The sequence below is a fragment of the Pygocentrus nattereri genome, chromosome 17, assembly GCF_015220715.1.
Source record: "Pygocentrus nattereri isolate fPygNat1 chromosome 17, fPygNat1.pri, whole genome shotgun sequence".
Taxonomy (NCBI): Eukaryota; Metazoa; Chordata; class Actinopteri; order Characiformes; family Serrasalmidae; genus Pygocentrus; species Pygocentrus nattereri.
In genome coordinates this window covers 38,080,815-38,101,311 of record NC_051227.1, presented here as the reverse complement: position 1 = coordinate 38,101,311, position 20,497 = coordinate 38,080,815, and the positions used below count along the sequence as shown (strand labels likewise).

Below are 20,497 nucleotides of genomic sequence, written 5' to 3'. Positions count from 1 at the left end.
GCATTCCAGTCATGAGGCTGGATCCCTAACCTCCAGCCCATGACTGGCCCCGAAGTCAGAAGTTGGAAGATGAAGTCAGAAGATGAAGTCAGGTACTTTGAAATCTGCACAAGTCGTTTAAGGATAGAAGCAAACAGCCAAACAATGGAAAGCCGTCAGATAATCTGCATAAACACAGGACATGCTAATGGGAAAAGGTACTACGTCTGTCTCAAGTGAGTTCAAAAACAGTATTTAAACAGATATAAAACTGATACCAGATCGCAATTAAACCACAACACCCATTTCACAACCTCCACGCTCTGTTAATCTCTCACATAAACCACATGAACTCGCATTTCAGGGGAACGAGTTCAAAACTGATGCCCCACTTGCACTGATAAGCAGCATATTCCTGTCCCCCATGATGCTTTGTGTGGCTTATGGACAGAATATCCTGCGAAGGGTCAACAGATCATATATGCTAGTTACTAATAACGTACCAACACGATCGAAACCTGGGAACCAGTGGGCATGTAAATAATCCTTATTACTGGGATACTTCAATGCGTTTGTGCCGATGTTTGAAACCAATCTGAAGGAACCTGAACCTGAGAGAAACACTTCTGCTTACATGCTCATGAAGTCATTTCAGCTTCTTAATATTGTTCACACGATCATAAAACTATGAAGCAACGCGAAAACATATGAACATTTCATGTAGAGATCAGTTGATTCACTCATTCTTTTTAAACCCCTGTTAAAGATTACCCTGCTCAGATAGTATGGTTGGCCCCGCATAAATAAACCCTGTAGAGTGATGAGTGTTTCGGTTGGTTGCTGATGGATTTGTACTGTGTTTTGGCTTTTTTAGAGGACATGGCTGACGGGAAGAACTCGCTTATCGATGAGTTTTAAAGGCCTAAAAAGAGAGCTACCTACTCCTCTCACGTCCAGGTTTATGAGAACAGAGGATTTAGAAAAGTGAATTTCTGAAGCTGCTCCTTCAGGCAGAGCAGCGCCCTCTATTGCCAAGGAACTCCCACTGCGTGAGCTTCTAGGAGAAAAAGATGGAGAATGAGGAAGAGAAGAAAAGAATGGAGGAGAAAAAGAGGATGGTTAAAGTGGAGGAGGAGAAGAGAAAGGAAAAGGTGGAGAAAGAGGCTCGGTTCAAAGCAGTAGTTTTAAAGTTTGGGGTGTCTTGGTTCAGCCGTTGAGCTTTGCTGTATGTCTGCTGTTGCTGCCGTCCTCCAGTCCTGCATCAGGTGCTCCATGCAGTTGACTCCTTCAAGGTGCTGCCCAGCCCTCCTTAAATCCCTCCTCCAGTCTGTCTACAGCCAGCCACCACCAGTCTGAACACTTCACCTTGAAATGAGCAAATAAGCAGCACGGATACATAAAACGACCAAACTGAGATCAGCTGTTTCTTTTTCTCAGCACAGCAAACATTTGAGGCTGTGTATTGTGACTGTTAAAGGAAAAGTCTGTGGAATTCCCCTATTAAATTTGAAAGTGGTGAAACAAAAGTAGCATGATTTCAGACAAATAAAAATGAAAGTGCCAGCTTATTTGTGTTCAAATGCATAGGCATATTTGTAACATGCAAATGAAATGGAATAATATTTCATTTAAACATTAACTTTAACTTCAGATGCCAAAGTAGCTCATGTTTAACATAAAAACACATTATCTAAGCATTGCATGCAAAGATGATTATTGCTTTTCAGGGACAATATAGCGCATATTATTTGAATAAATGAATAAATAAATAAATAAACCATATATGGACAAATGAGAACAGAGCATTTTGAGTTCCATGAGGCTTAAAACATTTATGTATGTAGCGCTGTTGCCTCACAACAGGGGTCCTCTCTGTGTGGAGTTTACATGTTCTCCCCGTGTCTGTGTGGGTTTCCTCTGGGTTCTCCGGTTTCCTCCCACAGTCCAAAGATATGCAGTCAGGCTAATTGGACAGGCTACATTGCCCCTGGGTGTGAGTGACTGTCTGCCCTGCGATGGACTGGCGACCTGTCCAGGGTGTATCCTGCCTTCTGCTCGATGACTGCTGGAATAGGCTCCAGCACTCCCCCGTGACCCTGAGGGAGAAGCGGCTTAGAATGTGTGTGTGTGTGTGTGTGTGTGTGTTTGGTACATAAGCCCACACATGTCAACAACACAAAAGGTGGATGTGAAAAAAACAAAATAACCTTGCTCCAAAATCATAGCATTGAATTTGTCTTCTGATTGGTCTTTTGGCTTATTCATAGCTTCCTGTTCACAGCTTCTGATTCATTTATGTATGCAAACCAGATTCTTTGTGTTTTTTAAAAGCCAGATTTGCTGCAAAATTTGTCGAAGCCTTGTGGAAATCATAATAGATCAATAGGACAAAGACAGAAGTACATAATGAATAAGATGACTTGAGAGTTGAAACTTTGGACTTTCTTTGGTCTTTTCATCATAATTGGCTCAAGGGACACAGTTTGTTTAATTCTCACACTTCAAAGGCCAGAGTTATTGGTCGAGAGATGACCCTCACTCCCAGATGTGTTGACTACTGTCCTGCCTGCACACGGTCTCTGTGTTTAAACAGAGCTCCCAATGTGACATTAATGATCAGATAGATTCTGTCTTTCTGTTACTCTGATACTCAGAGGTGGACAAAGTACACAAATCATGTACTTGAGTTAAAGTAGAGACACCCAAGGTCAAATATTACTCCAGTAAAAGTAGAAGTCCTTACTCTAGACCTCAACTTGAGTAAAAGTACTAAAGTATTTCCCTTCAAATGTACTTAAGTATAAAGTAAAAGTACTAAAAGAGGAATTCTGGCTCTGATGTCCTGTTATCATTTTTATAACCAGACTGGCTTCATGAACTCATTTCAGGTGAAAGTCCTCCAGCGTCTCTCTTGGTAAACCGGTCTTTTAATAGAACGTCATTAATTAGTGACGCTGACGTCTATTAAAATGATCAGAAGCACAAAACACTGAAGGTAAACAGTTTCCATCAGGGAGAACCGAGTGGCTCTGAAATCACTTTTTACACACAAGCAAAGTTTCAGTTTCAGATTTATTTACAACTTAGTTCCAAGTTTAAGTTGAATAAAAACTGGCTTTAAACTCAGGATCACAGATGAGCTCCTTTACTATGTTGATCTGTAGGCGTCTGTTCATAAACATAAACCAGCCCAAACTCATTTACTATAAAATGAAATGGTGTTTGTAGAAATTCAGAAAAAAGCCGCGTCAGTCTCGACTGCATATGTGGACATATTTCTATATTGAGCTCTATTTACACAAAGTTAGGTTAGTTCATCATTTATGTTGAACAGACTCTCCCAAAGTTTTACGCTGCTGCGCTGACGTTGAACCGCGTGCTGCACTGGGTCGGTATGACCAACAGGTCAAAACCAGCTCTAAACAAAGTGACCGCTGGGCCCTGATTGGTGCTCTGGCTTTGCGCTTCTTTCGTTTTGACATGTTACATTTTTATACACACAGAAACCAAAAGGAACGACAGATTTCTCAAAATGTAGGAGGAAAAAGTCGGATATTAGACTCTGAAATGTAGTGGAGTGAAAGGAAAAAGTCGCCCAGAATGGAGAAACTTAAGTAAAGTACAGAAACACTAAAAACTACTTAAGTACAGTAACGAATTACATTTACTCAGTTACTGTCCACCACTGTCTGATGCTCACCCATTTCTCAGACTAGAGTCCTTATCCTCTAAACTTGCCTCAGTGCTGTCAGGATATTAATTAAAAGGAGTGTAAGCTAACAGCTTCACACACAAACACACAGGTTTACCTGCTCAGATTTTAGTCTATCAGTCAGGTTCAACAAACCGGAAGGAACTATGGAGTTCTGTGCAAAGCAGGATTTTATATGTAATGTTGATGATAAAGTAGTGATAAATCTGAAAATATATGGTTCCTTAGAGACTATTTTGCCTTACAACATCCTAAATATACCTCTTTGACTATACATGGCTTTTAAAAATACCTTTTAAGATAAGAACTAATCTCAAAAAAATCATAAAACAATGTCTCAGATATCAGGCAGTGTATTCATGAACCAGTGACTTGGGGTGAGGGAGCTTTTTAGAGGCAAACATCTGGTTCCGGGCGGCACGGTGGCGTGGTGGGTAGCGCTGTCGCCTCACAGCAAGGAGGGCCTGGGTTCGATTCCCCGGCCGGGTGACCGGGGTCCTCTCTGTGTGGAGTTTGCATGTTCTCCCCGTGTCTGCGTGGGTTTCCTCCGGGTTCTCTGGTTTCCTCCCACAGTCCAAAGACATGCAGTCAGGCCAATTGGACATGCTAAACTGCCCCTGGGTGTGAGTGACTGTCTGTGTCTGTGTGTCTGCCCTGCGATGGACTGGCGACCTGTCCAGGGTGTATCCTGCCTTCCGCCCGAAGACTGCTGGGATAGGCTCCAGCTCCCCCCCGCGACCCTGACGGAGAAGCGGCTTGGAAAATGGATGGATGGATGGATGGACATCTGGTTCCTATCCCCACCACTGTGTGCAATTCTGGCTTCTCGGGAACCGAACATTTCACATCAAAACACTCTGAATAACCTTGTTTACATATGAACCATTGAATTATGCAGAAATGTAGAAAAATCAATGGAATTCCCATTTTACTTTACTTAAACATGCAGGACTAACAGCATGGTTATCTCTAAGATTTCTACGTCTTTTTTTTTTTATAAGTGTAGTTTTTAATATGAAATTCCTCACTGCTGCAGGGTAACTTTGATGTCTTGATTTCTAACTTTAATTTCATGCCTACTTACATAATTAAAGCTGATATCACAGCAGTTGACGTTCCATATTTTAGTGTTCCTGTTCCCACAGTTAATGGAACTTTAATATCTAGACATGTGATCTCAACACAACACTAAAGAGCACTTTCAGCAAAACGGTCCGTCCTAAAATCACACACCATGTATTCAATTAGCGTGATAAACTGTGATATGAAAGATTTAATGTGTGCTTTTTTTTTAGACGGAAATTCATTAAAAGAGATAAGTACTTTTTAATCTTGAATAAAAACAGTAGAAGGTCAAATCCACTTGTGCTAATGTGTATTTGATTATTAAGTGTATTATTTGATTGTGTATCTGAGCACACATTAAACCTCTCAGGGGCTGGTTGTGAAGTTAAACAGAGGGACTAATGTGTGATTGGGTCCTGATAGTGGAGCAGTGGGTCAGGAGGGAAGTGGTGCAGTATATAAAGCTTCTCCATCAGAGGAAATCACCCAGTGCTTGTGTTCAGCATCATCAGGATGGCTCTCAGACTGCTGGCTCTTCTATCCTCACTGCTGTTTGTGTTTGAGTTGGCTTCTTCAGCCTGCAATTCAGGTTAGAATGCACAAATTCCTTGTTTAGTTCTACAATTATAGACTGTAGTCCATCTGTTTCTCTGCATACTTCGTTAGCCCCCTGTTCTTCAATGTTCAGGACCACCACAGAGCATGTATTATTTGGGTGGTGGACCATCCTCAGCACTGCAGTAGAACTGATGTGGTGGTGGTGGTGTGTTAGTGTGTGTTGCGGAGGTGTGAGTGGATCAGACACAGCAGACACTTGATATTTGGTTTGTTTTTAAAACATTACTGCATTAACCTCTTTAAATCCCAGGCTTATTACATATTAAGGCTTATTATTTAGGAACTACAGGGACTTCAATGCAAACTAGCTGAGTTATTCCTAGGTTATAGAAGTGTGTAGTAAAACTCTGGGCCTGCTGGTGGGCACTGGCCACTCAACACTTTATATATACTATAACCACTACTGAACTTTTTAAAAATGACATAACAAGATATAATAATTATTATGAATATGACTTCAGTAAAACTTTGTGCTTGCAGATATCAAGGGTCCTTATCCAATTTCGCTGGTTGTATACAACTCCCTTGCCGATGTAAAGAATCTGACATTCAAGACTGAGATCGCCTATAGAGGAATCTTACTCGGAGCTATGAAGAAAATCCAAGCATCCACAGATGAATTTAAGTAGGTAAGCACTGTCCTTCAAAATGCATGTCATCGATTATACCCGTTTAAGAACTCGCCATGCTTACACACTCAGTTGTTTAACACTAGTGGCATCATTCAGTGCAAACAAGGATACACCACCTGCAGAGCCCACCACCAAATTCCTCTAGTTTGTGCATTTTCATGATCCATGTACAATCAACATCACAAGCAAAACAGGCTAGAGGGCAAAAAGTTATACAGTGCATCCGGAAAGTATTCACAGCGCTTCACTTTTTCCACATTTTGTTTTGTTACAGCCTTATTCCAAATTGAATTATATTAATCTTTTTCCTCAAAATTCTACACAAAATACCCCATTGTGACCATGTGAAAAAAGTTTTCTCGAGAGTTTTGAAAATTTATTAAAATTAAAAAACAAAGAAATCATATTTACATAAGTATTCACAGCCTTTGCCATGAAGCTCAAAATTGAGCTCAGGTGCATCCTGTTTCCACTGATCATCCTTGAGATGTTTCTACAGCTTAAATGGAGTCCACCTGTGGTTGATTGGACATGATTTGGAAAGGCACACACCTGTCTATATAAGGTCCCACAGTTGACTGCATGTCAGAGCGCAAACACCAAGCATGAAGTCAAAGGAATTGTCTGTAGACCTCCGAGACAAAATTGTCTCGAGGCACAAATCTGGGGAAGGATACAGAAAAATTACTGCTGCGTTGAAGGTCCCAATGAGCACAGTGGCCTCCATCATTCGTAAATGGAAGAAGTTCGGAACCACCAGGACTCTTCCTAGAGCTGGCCGGCCGTCTAAATTGAGCGATCGGGGGAGAAGGGCCTTGGTCAGGGAGGTGACCAAGAACCCAATGATCACTCTGTCAGAGCTCCAGCGTTCCTCCGTGGAGAGAGGAGAACCTTGCAGAAGGACAACCATCTCTGCAGCAATCCACCAATCAGGCCTGTATGGCAGAGTGGCCAGGCGAAAGCCACTCCTTAGTAAAAGGCACAAGGCAGCCCGTCTGGAATTTGCAAAAAGGCACCTGAAGGACTCTCAGACCATGAGAAACAAAATTCTCTGGTCTGATGAGACAAAGATTGAACTCTTTGGTGTGAATGCCAGGCGTCATGTTTGGAGGAAACCAGGCACTGCTCATCACGAGGCCAATACCATCCCTACAGTCAAGCATGGTGGTGGCAGCATCATGCTATGGGGATGTTTCTCAGCAGCAGGAACTGGCAGACTAGTCAGGATAGAGGGAAAGATGAATGCCGCAATGTACAGAGACATCCTGGATAAAAACCTGCTCCAGAGCGCTCTTGACCTCAGACTGGGGCGACGGTTCATTTTTCAGCAGGACAACGATCCGAAGCACACAGCCAAGATCTCAAAGCAGTGGCTTCAGGACCACTCTGTGAATGTCCTGGAGTGGCCCAGCCAGAGCCCAGACTTGAATCCGATTGAACATCTCTGGAGAGATCTGAAAATGGCTGTGCACAGACGTCTCCCATCCAACCTGATGGAGCTTCAGAGGTACTGCAAAGAAGAATGGGCAAAACTGCCTAAAGATAGGTGTGCCAAGCTTGTGGCATCATATTCAAAAAGACTTGAGGCTGTAGTTGCTGCCAAAGGTGGTTCTACAAAGTATTAAGCAAAGGCTGTGAATACTTATGTAAATATGATTTCTTTGTTTTTTAATTTTAATAAATTTTCAAAACTCTCGAGAAAACTTTTTTCACATGGTCACAATGGGGTATTTTGTGTAGAATTTTGAGGAAAAAGATTAATATAATTCAATTTGGAATAAGGCTGTAACAAAACAAAATGTGGAAAAAGTGAAGCGCTGTGAATACTTTCCGGATGCACTGTAGTTAGCTGGCAGAACTGTTTCACCCTGATCGTACCATTGCCCCGCACTCTGACCTCTGCCTTCATGAGCTGCTGGATTTGTTTAGACTTTTTTTTTTTTTTAAGTTTGTTCCCATCTCAATACGTCTATGTTCCTGCACACATTTAGGCCAGAATTTCTCATTTTTGTCTCCAGACATTCATGTTATGGGATCAAATCAGGCCCTGCGACTATGACCTGTTTGTAACATTGTGCCACAAAAAGCACAGCAAGTCCAGTTAAGCAAAGATGCTAAGCTTATCACTTGTGTGCATCTTCACTCAGGAGATGTTTTGTTCCATCATCCCTCATAAGAACTCAGTAACGCTGAGATTAATAACTGATCACATTGATTTATCAGTCTACTCAGGCTTTAGCAGAGCTCAGTAACACTGAGATTAATAACTGATCACATTGATTTATCCGTCTACTCAGGCTTTAGCAGAGCTCAGTAACACTGAGATTAATAACTGATCACATTGATTTATCAGTCTACTCAGGCTTTAGTAGAGCTCAGTAACGCTGAGATTAATAACTGATCACATTGATTTATCAGTCTACTCAGGCTTTAGCAGAGCTCAGTAACACTGAGATTAATAACTGATCACATTGATTTATCAGTCTACTCAGGCTTTAGTAGAGCTCAGTAACGCTGAGATTAATAACTGATCACATTGATTTATCAGTCTACTCAGGCTTTAGCAGAGCTCAGTAAAACTGAGATTAATAACTGATCACATTGATTTATCAGTCTACTCAGGCTTTAGCAGAGCTCAGTAACACTGAGATTAATAACCGATCACATTGATTTATCAGTCTACTCAGGCTTTAGTAGAGCTCAGTAACGCTGAGATTAATAACTGATCACATTGATTTATCAGTCTACTCAGGCTTTAGTAGAGCTCAGTAACGCTGAGATTAATAACCGATCACATTGATTTATCAGTCTACTCAGGCTTTAGTAGAGCTCAGTAACGCTGAGATTAATAACTGATCACATTGATTTATCAGTCTACTCAGGCTTTAGCAGAGCTCAGTAACACTGAGATTAATAACTGATCACATTGATTTATCAGTCTACTCAGGCTTTAGCAGAGCTCAGTAACACTGAGATTAATAACTGATCACATTGATTTATCAGTCTACTCAGGCTTTAGTAGAGCTCAGTAACGCTGAGATTAATAACTGATCACATTGATTTATCAGTCTACTCAGGCTTTAGCAGAGCTCAGTAACACTGAGATTAATAACTGATCACATTGATTTATCAGTCTACTCAGGCTTTAGCAGAGCTCAGTAACGCTGAGATTAATAACCGATCACATTGATTTATCAGTCTACTCAGGCTTTAGCAGAGCTCAGTAACGCTGAGATTAATAACTGATCACATTGATTTATCAGTCTACTCAGGCTTTAGCAGAGCTCAGTAACACTGAGATTAATAACTGATCACATTGATTTATCAGTCTACTCAGGCTTTAGTAGAGCTCAGTAACGCTGAGATTAATAACTGATCACATTGATTTATCAGTCTACTCAGGCTTTAGCAGAGCTCAGTAAAACTGAGATTAATAACTGATCACATTGATTTATCAGTCTACTCAGGCTTTAGCAGAGCTCAGTAACACTGAGATTAATAACCGATCACATTGATTTATCAGTCTACTCAGGCTTTAGTAGAGCTCAGTAACGCTGAGATTAATAACTGATCACATTGATTTATCAGTCTACTCAGGCTTTAGTAGAGCTCAGTAACGCTGAGATTAATAACCGATCACATTGATTTATCAGTCTACTCAGGCTTTAGTAGAGCTCAGTAACGCTGAGATTAATAACTGATCACATTGATTTATCAGTCTACTCAGGCTTTAGCAGAGCTCAGTAACACTGAGATTAATAACTGATCACATTGATTTATCAGTCTACTCAGGCTTTAGCAGAGCTCAGTAACACTGAGATTAATAACTGATCACATTGATTTATCAGTCTACTCAGGCTTTAGTAGAGCTCAGTAACGCTGAGATTAATAACTGATCACATTGATTTATCAGTCTACTCAGGCTTTAGCAGAGCTCAGTAACACTGAGATTAATAACTGATCACATTGATTTATCAGTCTACTCAGGCTTTAGCAGAGCTCAGTAACGCTGAGATTAATAACCGATCACATTGATTTATCAGTCTACTCAGGCTTTAGCAGAGCTCAGTAACGCTGAGATTAATAACTGATCACATTGATTTATCAGTCTACTCAGGCTTTAGCAGAGCTCAGTAACACTGAGATTAATAACCGATCGCATTGATTTATCAGTCTACTCAGGCTTTAGCAGAGCTCAGTAACACTGAGATTAATAACTGATCACATTGATTTATCAGTCTACTCAGGCTTTAGCAGAGCTCAGTAACACTGAGATTAATAACTGATCACATTGATTTATCACTCTACTCAGGCTTTAGCAGAGCTCAGTAACACTGAGATTAATAACCGATCACATTGATTTATCAGTCTACTCAGGCTTTAGCAGAGCTCAGTAACACTGAGATTAATAACTGATCACATTGATTTATCAGTCTACTCAGGCTTTAGTAGAGCTCAGTAACGCTGAGATTAATAACTGATCACATTGATTTATCAGTCTACTCAGGCTTTAGCAGAGCTCAGTAACGCTGAGATTAATAACTGATCACATTGATTTATCAGTCTACTCAGGCTTTAGCAGAGCTCAGTAACACTGAGATTAATAACTGATCACAATGATTTATCAGTCTACTCAGGCTTTAGCAGAGCTCAGTAACGCTGAGATTAATAATTAATAATGTGATGATTGGTTTATCAGTCTACTCAGGTTTTAGCAGGACTGTCAGCATTTGTAGAAGTTTGTAGAGCTCGTGTTTAGAGTCCATCTGTCAAGCATGTTTGCTACAGGGTGTGTGCTGGTTTTACAGTAGTGAATGAAGAAGCACTTCTTTTAAACCTGCAGAAATATTTTTTCTTTTTTGGATGAGTATTCTCTGAGTATTCTCCTAAAGATGTACCATTACTCTAGATGGGAGAACATTACAAATTCTACTTCCATTACAAACTGTACTTCCGTTGCATATTCCATATTCTATTGCATCCCGTGTCAGTGTACTAGCTGTGTTGAAAATGGTCCACTACCCAAATAGTAATTGGTCAACAGTGGTCCATCAGTAGAAAACCTGTGTTTTGGTAGTGGCATTTGTATATGTAAATATACTTCACATTAAAATAAGTGAAAAAGACTGTTTTAAGTTAAATTAAGCTTTATTTTCATAATATATTTAGGGGTTAGTGCTTTGCACAGACCTCCAGATAAAAAGTACCCTATAAATGATGATTTTGCACATAGTTTGATTGTGACTTTCTCAATAAATGCCTTGGGCTGAAATGGATCGTAACATAGTCCTTATAAACACCAGAATACTTAATAATTACATTTTTTTTGTTTGTTTTACTGTAGCAGCACAGTTTGAGGTAATTTGGTAGAATGGTCCAAATAGTGGACCTATAAGGTGGCTGGACCTCATAAAGATACACTATATTTCCAAAAGTATTCAGTCACCCACCCAAATCATTGAACTCAGGTGTTCCAGTCACTTCCATGGCCACAGGTGTATAAAGCCGAGCCCCTCGGCCTGCAGACTGCTTCTACAGACATTAGTGAAAGAATGGGTCGCTCTCAGGAGCTCAGTGAATTCCAGCGTGGTACCGTGATCGGACGCCACCTGTGCAGCAAGTCCAGTCGTGAAAGTTCCTCACTACTAAATATTCCACAGTCAACTGTCAGTGGGATTATAACAAAGTGGAAGCGATTGGGAACGACAGCAGCTCAGCCACGTAAAATGACAGAGCAGGAGAACGGTACTCATCTGACTGCATTGTGCCAAGCGTAAAGTTCGGTGGAGGCGGGATTATAGTGTGGGGGTGTTTTCCAGGAGATGGACTTAGTAACGGTGAAAGGAGCTCTTAAAGCTTCACCACCAAGAGATTTTGGACAATTTCATGCTCCCAACTTTGTGGGAACAGTTTGGGGACGGCCCCTTCCTGCTCCAACATGACTGCGCACCAGTGCTCAAAGCAGGTCCATAAAGATGTGGATGAGCCAGTTTTGGTCTGGAAGACCTGATAGAAAATCTTTGGGCTGAAGTGTCTGACCTCACAAATGTGCTACTGGAAGAATGGTCTAAAATTCCTGTAAACACACTCCTAAACCTTGTGGAAAGCCTTCCCAGAAGAGTTGAAGCTATTATAGCTGCAAAGGGTGGGCCGACATCATATTAAATCCTGTTTAATTAAGAATAGAATGTCACTCAGGTTCATATCTGTGTGAAGGCAGATGACTGAATACTTTTGGCAATATAGTGTGGAAGTGCAGAGTTGGTGCTTCTAGTGGTGTGTGTGTGTGTGTGTGTGTGCATTACAGTCAAAGTACACAAATCATGCACCTGAGTTAAAACAGAAATACTTAAGGTAAAATATTACTTCAGTAAAAATAGAAAGTAAAAGTAAAAGTACAAAAGCATTTGTCTTCAAATGTACTTAAGTATCAAAAGTAAAGATTAAGAGACCCTTATTAGTCCCACAATGGGGAAATTTCACCCATTTAACCCATCCGAGAAGTGAAACACCACATACACTCTAGTGAGCACACTTGCCCGGAGCGGTGGGCAGCCCAATCCGAGCACCCGGGGAGCAGTTGGGGGTTAGGTGTCTTGCTCAAGGACACCTCAGTCATGTGCTGTCGGCTCTGGGGATCGAACCAGAGACCTTCTGGTCACAAGGCTGGTTCCCTAACCTCCAGCCCATGACTGGCCCCAAAAGTACTAAAAGATTAATTAACTTAATTCAACTTCGTATAATTCAACACGTTTAATTCTAATAAAAACTTGCTTTGAACTTTCCTTTACTATATTGCTGCTGTAGGTCTCTGTTCATAAACATAAACTAGCAAAAACAAATGTATTATAAAATGAAAGTGTACAAATTCAGAAAAAAGACACGTCAGTCACAACTGCATATGTGTACATATTTCTATATTTTGGTCTATTTGCACAAATTTAGGTTAGTTCCATCATTCATGTTGGAATAGACACTCCCAAAAGTTTAGGCAGCTGCACTGATGTTGAACTGTTTGCTTGCGCTGCTCAAAGCAAAGTGCGCACTGTGCCCTGATTGGTGTTCTTGCTTCCGGCTTCTTTTGTTTTGACATGTTATGTTTTTATGCACACATAAACCAAAAGGAACGACAGATTTCTCAAAATGTAGTGGAGTAAAAAGTCAGATATGTCCAAAATGGAAAAACTTCAGTACAGTACCGATACACCAAAAAAAGTATTTAAATACAGTAACAAATTACATTTACTTAGTTACTGCCCACCACTGCAGATAACACACTGGACTTTGCTGTGCAGATTCACCATTAATGAGACTCTTGACTATGGCCCCTACCTGCTCAGCGTGAATGGAGTGGCAGGGAACGATGAAAACCAAACATACTGGGAGCTTCTCTCCGAGCTTCAGAACGGCACCATCATCATGCCTGACGTGGGTCAGTAACGATTCATAAACATACTGATTCTTCATACTTGTGTGCTGTGCAGATGTGAATGTATATACATGGACGTACAATGACATAAGTTTCCCTTTTTCAGGTGTTGGATGCTACATTCCAAACCCACATGATAAGGTTATCTTGAAATTCACCAAGTGGTAATGTGTGTAATCTTCTGTAGACCTCTCGTTGGACATTTGTCCACAATGATAAGTGAAAAGCCCAATTCCTGATAATAAAGTCAACTGCATTAAGAAATATACAACATGCCTATGATTCCTTCTTCACCGATGAAAGCATGCAGTGATGTTCATCTTAGAAACCTGATTACTCAACATCTTCCTAACTTACCTTTGTAACACTGGGAGACATGAAGAGGCAGAATGCAAGTCCATGTCCTTGTTTGAGAAAAACAAAAATACGGGGCAATACAGGATGATACAACATTTGCTGGTGTTTCACAAAGCTCATTACACAAGATGTTTTACTAAATATCTTTCCACTGTTTCATCACAGCCTTTTGCATAAATGACGTTATGTTATGATAAATGAACAATTTATCTTATACCTGGTCAAATTACTTGTTTTGTTGGTTTTCTCAGTGAAAATAAATGTAAACATCTTCTACATGGGATCAAACTTAAATATGGGATTTTTTTTGGACAATGTTAGTGCATAATTTCCTTGTATTTGCCAACATATTGGAATAAAAATGAAACATACAATATAAGATGGGCTATAACGTTTACACAAGTCCCATTTTATGTTTTATTTTTTTCCAATATATGAAAGTCAGCAAATTAACACAAATTAAAGAAATTCAAACATCAAAATGTTCAGACGTACGTTCTCCGTAGAGGATGTTAAATTAGTTTCACTTAGAAAATCTATGAAACATCATTTGACCAGGGGCAACTAATCTTTTGCATGTAACTGAAAAATATGTCATTTATTTTTATACATATATATATATATATATATATATATATATATATATATATATATATATATATATATATTATTTGTTGTGTTATAGCATTGTTGTGTACCACAGCATTATATATCAACAGTTCAGCAGAATTCATAATTTAATATTTATATTTATGCATTTGGTGGAAGAAAGTTGTGTGGTGTGCCTGCCCGGGCAGGGAATCGAACCCTGCTGTGCTGAGGGCAGCAGGATGAACCATTATGCTACAGCAACTGCTATGTTATAATACAAATAGTATTATTAAGTAAGTCGAGAGGTTTCAGGACTGTAGGACTTTCAGAAAAAGTTGCTGGAATTTGGTGCTTTAATGCTCATACTGATAAGGTAACCTTTGAGGAAAAGAGCAGGCAAGAAATGTGAAAAGAGATCCAAGGTTTGCTTGTTTAATTTGGGTTTTTTAGATTTTTTTCTTTAATAGCTTTTGAATGGTGGGAAAATGGTTACAGTGTGAAAAGTATTATTATATATAATGAAGACCACAAGCCAACGGATCATTTTTGTCTGAAATTAATGTAGAACATTGATTACTGTGATTGGTGTAACTGCTATGACAAGTCTACAAATGACAAGTGGCAATCAGCGGCAGTCATGATCCTCAACTAAAGGGACTGAAGATGAACCCTTGAGGGGACCACCCCAGTGACAAGAGCAAAACACCCCAGTTAGAGTTTGATACTGTTTTTTCTGCCTTTTCAAAATGTAACATGGACTGTACTTTTCAATACCCTTTCCCAATCTGGGTGTCCCCTTGCCTGAAAATCTTGGGGGCAGTCATGGGCTGGAGGTTAGGGATCTGGCCTGTGACCAGAAGGTTGCCGGATAGGGCTGCTCACCGCACCGGGCAAGTGTGTGCTCACTGCCCCCAAGTGTGTGTGTTCACTAGTGTGTATGTGGTGTTTCACTTCACGGATGGATTAAATGCGGAGGTGGAATTTCCCTGGTTGTGGGATCAAAAAAGTATCACTTAATTAATGCTTGGATTCAGATACTTCCAAGCCCTGCATGTCGGTATATCAAATGTGTTCAAAATGGTCCTCCACCCAAAATAATGTCTTGGCAACAGCGGCCCTATATTGGACCTATATGGTAGGTGGATCTCATGAAGTGGTTAGTGAGGGAATGTACACTATATGGACAAAAGTATGTGGACATAGGACCATCACACCTACAGGAGATTGTTGGACTATTAAACAGTTTTCATTCAAGTCTCTGAGACTGACAAGCTGTATCAGCTCACACAAACACATCTAACTTTTTTTTTTTACTCTTAACCCCCTAAAATCCCAGATGTATTACATACTAAGGCTTATTGTAAAGTAACTGCAGGGATTTCAATGCAAACTGACTGCGCCATCCTTTTTTTTTTTTTAGGTTATAAAAGTGTAATAAAAGTTTGGGCCTGCCATCAGTCCCTCGCCTTTTAAGGGGTTAAACCCTAAGGGCATGTGGGTTAACACTTCAGCTCCTCACTCTACATATTTACTATATAATGTACATATCACTTCTGTAGTAACTCCTGAATAGCACATTTTAAGATTATAAATGAAAAATAATCTAAGGGTTCAACAAGGCAATCCAATAAAAAGGTCATTTTGGCCTTTTAAGGTCATATTAAACTAGAGTTTAATATATTGTTTTTTAGCATTGTCCACAGTGACTTACAGTTTAATGATGTTATAAAGGCAGCTAATGTTTAATTAGTGACACGCTATATCATCAAGATTTTAATGAATAATATTTTGCACTGAAATTCAAAGTGAAATCCACTTGTGCTAATGTGTATTTGATTATTAAGTGTATTATTTGATTGTGTATCTGAGCACACATTAAACCTCTCAGGGGCTGGTTGTGAAGTTAAACAGAGGGACTAATGTGTGATTGGGTCCTGATAGTGGAGCAGTGGGTCAGGAGGGAAGTGGTGCAGTATATAAAGCTTCTCCATCAGAGGAAATCACACAGTGCTTGTGTTCAGCATCATCAGGATGGCTCTCAGACTGCTGGCTCTTCAGTCTTCACTGCTGTTTGCATTTCAGTTGGCTTCTTCAGCCTGCAATTCAGGTGAGAAAATATGCAAGATATATTAGATTGTGTGTGTGTGTGTGTGTGTGTGTGTGTGTGTATATATATATATATATATATATATATATATATATATAGCTGCAGTCAGAACAAAACATTTTTTAGCATTTTTCTTTTTTTTTTTTTAAATTTTTACATAATTTGGAAATGCCTAAGGGTCTTCACATTGTGTGCAAATTTCATGAAGGATGGACCAAAATAAACAACCCAAAATGACTTGGAAAAAATTTAGTTTCCATTGACTTACATTGTAAGTAAAGTAGATAAACATATAAAAATAAACAGTCATATACTATAATATAATTGTATGTAACTGTTCTACAAAATTCAGTGAGTAATTTCTATTTATTTGCTTCACATATTGGGATGAAATTTAAGATAAAATTTGCCAGAACCCTTGCACAGGTCAAAATAAACAAATTCAGCAAATAAACAGTAAATATGCATTAAAATGTTCAGAAGTGTGTCCTTTGTAGAGGATGTGTGAACTTTTCACTTAGAAAATCAGAAAAACAGATGTAATTTGACCAGGAGCGCCCAAACTGATTTTTTAAAACTTTATTTTAGTTGTGTATATGTGTATAAAATGGCTTTAATATGATGCTAGTACTCTTAAATTCACAGGTTCACATGATTCATAGAAAGCTGTAAAAATGTAAATAATTTAGATGATGAACAGAGCTATAGACGCCATAATTAAGGCTTTTAAACATCCACAAGAAAATGATAATAGATTTCAAAATGTATCCAGATTACTGTAAATAGATAATTACAGTATCTTTATGCAACAATACACTCAAGGCTACCATCTGATATTGGCACCGGTGTGCGCAGCCAAATATATCAGCACAACAGAGTCAATATCTCATAGCAGAGCATGACCTTGAGTGTATTATTGCCACTTTACCACCAATTATCCCTAATATTGATTTTTATTATTCAATTTTGTGACAACTGTGACACAAGAACTAATTAACAAGAAAGTTAAGTACACTACATAAAGTAAATAGCTCAAATGTAGCACTATAAATGTTACTAAATGAAGTAGTGCAATTCAAACCCTTCAAGGTGTCAAGTTGTCTGGTTGAATTAACTTGATAGAACATATAATTACAGTGCTACTAACTGAGGCTTCCATCAGGCTAGCAATGTCCTTGAGGAGGGGTCACGGATCTGGGGCAAAGAAGAGTGCATCAGTTACAGATCTATGGCAACTGTAATGTTATATGTATGCTATATTCAATCTTTCCAAGCATTTCAAACACTTATAATAACTTGATGACATAATTAATTCTAATAACAAGTATTAATATAGCTTCAATAACACTTTGTGCTTGCAGATATCAAGGGTCCTTATCCAATTTCACTGGTTGTTTACAACTCCATCAAAGGTAAGAATTTGACATACACAACTGAAATTGCCTACAGAGGAATCTTACTTGGAGCTATGAAGAAAATCCAAGCATCCACGAGCACATTTAGGTAAGCTGTACTTCAAAATTAAAGTCATCAGTTTCTCACGTTTAAGAACTTTCTTGTTGAACCTGTAAAACTTTTAGTGCTGGATTGTGGTAAAATCTGCCATTTCACACTAATCGCACTTACAGTTGACTGGGGCAGACCTAGCATGGCAAATATTTTTCAAACTAACTTGTGGAAAATGTGGCAGCCTGTGACAGTGCCAGGTTTAAAAGTCACTGAGCTCTTCAGTGCGACCCTTTCTACTGCCAGTGCTTGCATGGCTTAGTTTTACACATCAGTTAGCAATGGGCTTGGCTGAAAAACAGCTCTGTTGTCAGATTCACCACTAAAGAAGATTCAAACTACGGCCCCTTTCTGGTCAGTGTGAATGGAGTGGCAGGGAACCCAGCTGACCACACATACTGGGAGCTTCTTGCCAAGCTTAAGAATGGAACCACTATCAGACCTGACGTGGGTCAGTACTGATTCCTAAACATAATGGTTTGTGTGCTGTGCAGATGTAAATGTATATACATGAGCATACAATAACATACGTTTCCCTTTTTCAGGTGTTGGATGCTACATTCCAAACCCGCATGATACGATTATCTTGAAATTCAGAAAATGGGATCAAGAAGAAGACCACGTGGTGTGTAATCTGCTGTACGTCTCTTGTTAGACATGATTTGTAAAGAATGCCAAATGTAAGGCAAATATCATGATAATAAAATTAACTGCATGAAGTAAAAGACTCCTCCTTTAGTGATCAAAGCATGCAGAGATCTTCATGTCGGAAACCTCATTACTCAACATCTTCCTAACTTATGTTCGCTGGAGTTTCACTACCCAGTCCATTACCCAAGCTTGTTTCACTACCCAGTCCATTACCCAAGCTTGTTTCACTACCCAGTCCATTACCCAAGCTTGTTTATTACTTTCAACTGTCTTGTCACAGCCTTCACATAAACCGTATTTCACAAGCTATCTCACCAAAGATCAATGCAAGAGCACCAAGCTTCCCCATAAACTATAAACATCTGCCAGTGCTTAGTCTGCTATTATAATAATTACTGAATAACATGTGTTAAGATTAATAACAGAATAATAAGACAAGAGTTCAACAGGTTAACCCATTAAAGGAGCATTCTGGCCTACAGTTGACACATTTTGTTGATTTTCTAAGTTCATACTTCCTCTAAAGGGAGCACACGTAAATAGGACATCTTTCTACTTCTACTTTCTAATTTTTGTGTAGCATTTCGATTTATTTGCTTAGTTTACTTCACCATAAACTATAAACCTGTGCCAGTGTTCAGGATTTAAACTCTTTAAACTTTAAAGGCCTGTTTGTGGGTTAACACTTCAGTTCTTCACTCTCATGGTTTAAATATTACTACTATAATAATTACTGAAAAACACGTTAAACTGAATAACTGAATAATAGGGCTCAACAGGTTAACCCATTAAAGGAGTTCATCCATCCATCCATCCATTTTCTAAGCCGCTTCTCCATCAGGGTCGCGGGGGGATGCTGGAGCCTATCCCAGCAGTCTTCGGGCAGAAGGCAGGATACACCCTGGACAGGTCGCCAGTCCATCGCAGGGCAGACAGACAGACAGTCACTCACACCTAGGGGCAATTTAGCATGTCCAATTGGCCTGACTGCATGTCTTTGGACTGTGGGAGGAAACCGGAGAACCCGGAGGAAACCCACGCAGACACGGGGAGAACATGCAAACTCCACACAGAGGACCGTGGTCGCCCGGCCGGGGAATCGAACCCAGGCCCTCCTCGCTGTGAGGCGACAGCGCAACCCACCACGCCACCGTGCTGAAAGGAGTTCATTTAAAGTGAATTGTAGGCCATTCATTCTGGCCTACAGTGGCATTTAGATTCCATGTTTTATTGAATTGAAGATCAGATCATTCATCCTCTACAGGGATCAATATACATAATTGCCATTTGTCAATATTGGAAAATATAAAACATAAAATAACTTATGCACAGGCACCTTTTATAATTTATTTTTCTCCCAGTATTTTAAATTCAGCAAATAAACAGCATTTAAATGTGTAGAAGTGTGGTCTCTGTTGGGAATTCTACAGAAGGACACTTGCTGGTGTCACATGGTCTGCCTGCCTGGGCAGGGAATCGAACCCCTGTCTGGTGTGCTGAGGGCAACAGTATGATCCTCTAAGCTATAGCGATACAATCAGACACAGCTGGCGAGCCCCCAGCCTCTCAGTTTAGACCCTAGTTTCCATGGTACCAGTTTCACTAAGACAATAGCTAAAGCAAAGGAGAAAGTATCAACAAAAGACTTACGGCAACAGTAAGCAACTGAAATTGATTGAGAGTTACTTGAATTTTGCGCTTTATGCATGCTGTATTCAACCTTTCCACGTACTTCAATGTTTTTAATTATATGATAATAAAATATAATAACAATTATTAATACATCTTTAATAACACTTTGTGCGTGCAAATATGAAGGGTCCTCATCCAGTTTCACTGCTTGTTTACAA

The 20,497-nt window shown here is 39.6% G+C and overlaps 2 protein-coding genes across 2 annotated transcripts; both read left to right on the top strand.

Annotated features, from left to right (window-relative positions):
- The first annotated feature begins 5,256 nt into the window (after positions 1 to 5,256).
- On the top strand, positions 5,257 to 13,686 carry LOC119265745 (transcobalamin-1-like). Its single transcript, XM_037546415.1, has 4 exons — positions 5,257 to 5,345; positions 5,855 to 5,999; positions 13,302 to 13,438; positions 13,542 to 13,686. The coding sequence occupies exons 1-4, from the start codon at positions 5,270 to 5,272 to the stop codon at positions 13,601 to 13,603; spliced, it is 420 nt and encodes a 139-aa protein (XP_037402312.1). The 5' UTR covers positions 5,257 to 5,269; the 3' UTR covers positions 13,604 to 13,686.
- A 2,713-nt stretch (positions 13,687 to 16,399) lies between these two features.
- Positions 16,400 to 18,721, top strand: LOC108435280 (transcobalamin-1-like). The gene is made up of 4 exons (XM_017711012.2): positions 16,400 to 16,490; positions 17,852 to 17,993; positions 18,311 to 18,447; positions 18,542 to 18,721. Exons 1-4 carry the CDS (start codon positions 16,415 to 16,417, stop codon positions 18,649 to 18,651), a joined length of 465 nt encoding a protein of 154 aa, XP_017566501.1. The 5' UTR covers positions 16,400 to 16,414; the 3' UTR covers positions 18,652 to 18,721.
- The last annotated feature ends 1,776 nt before the right edge of the window (positions 18,722 to 20,497 follow it).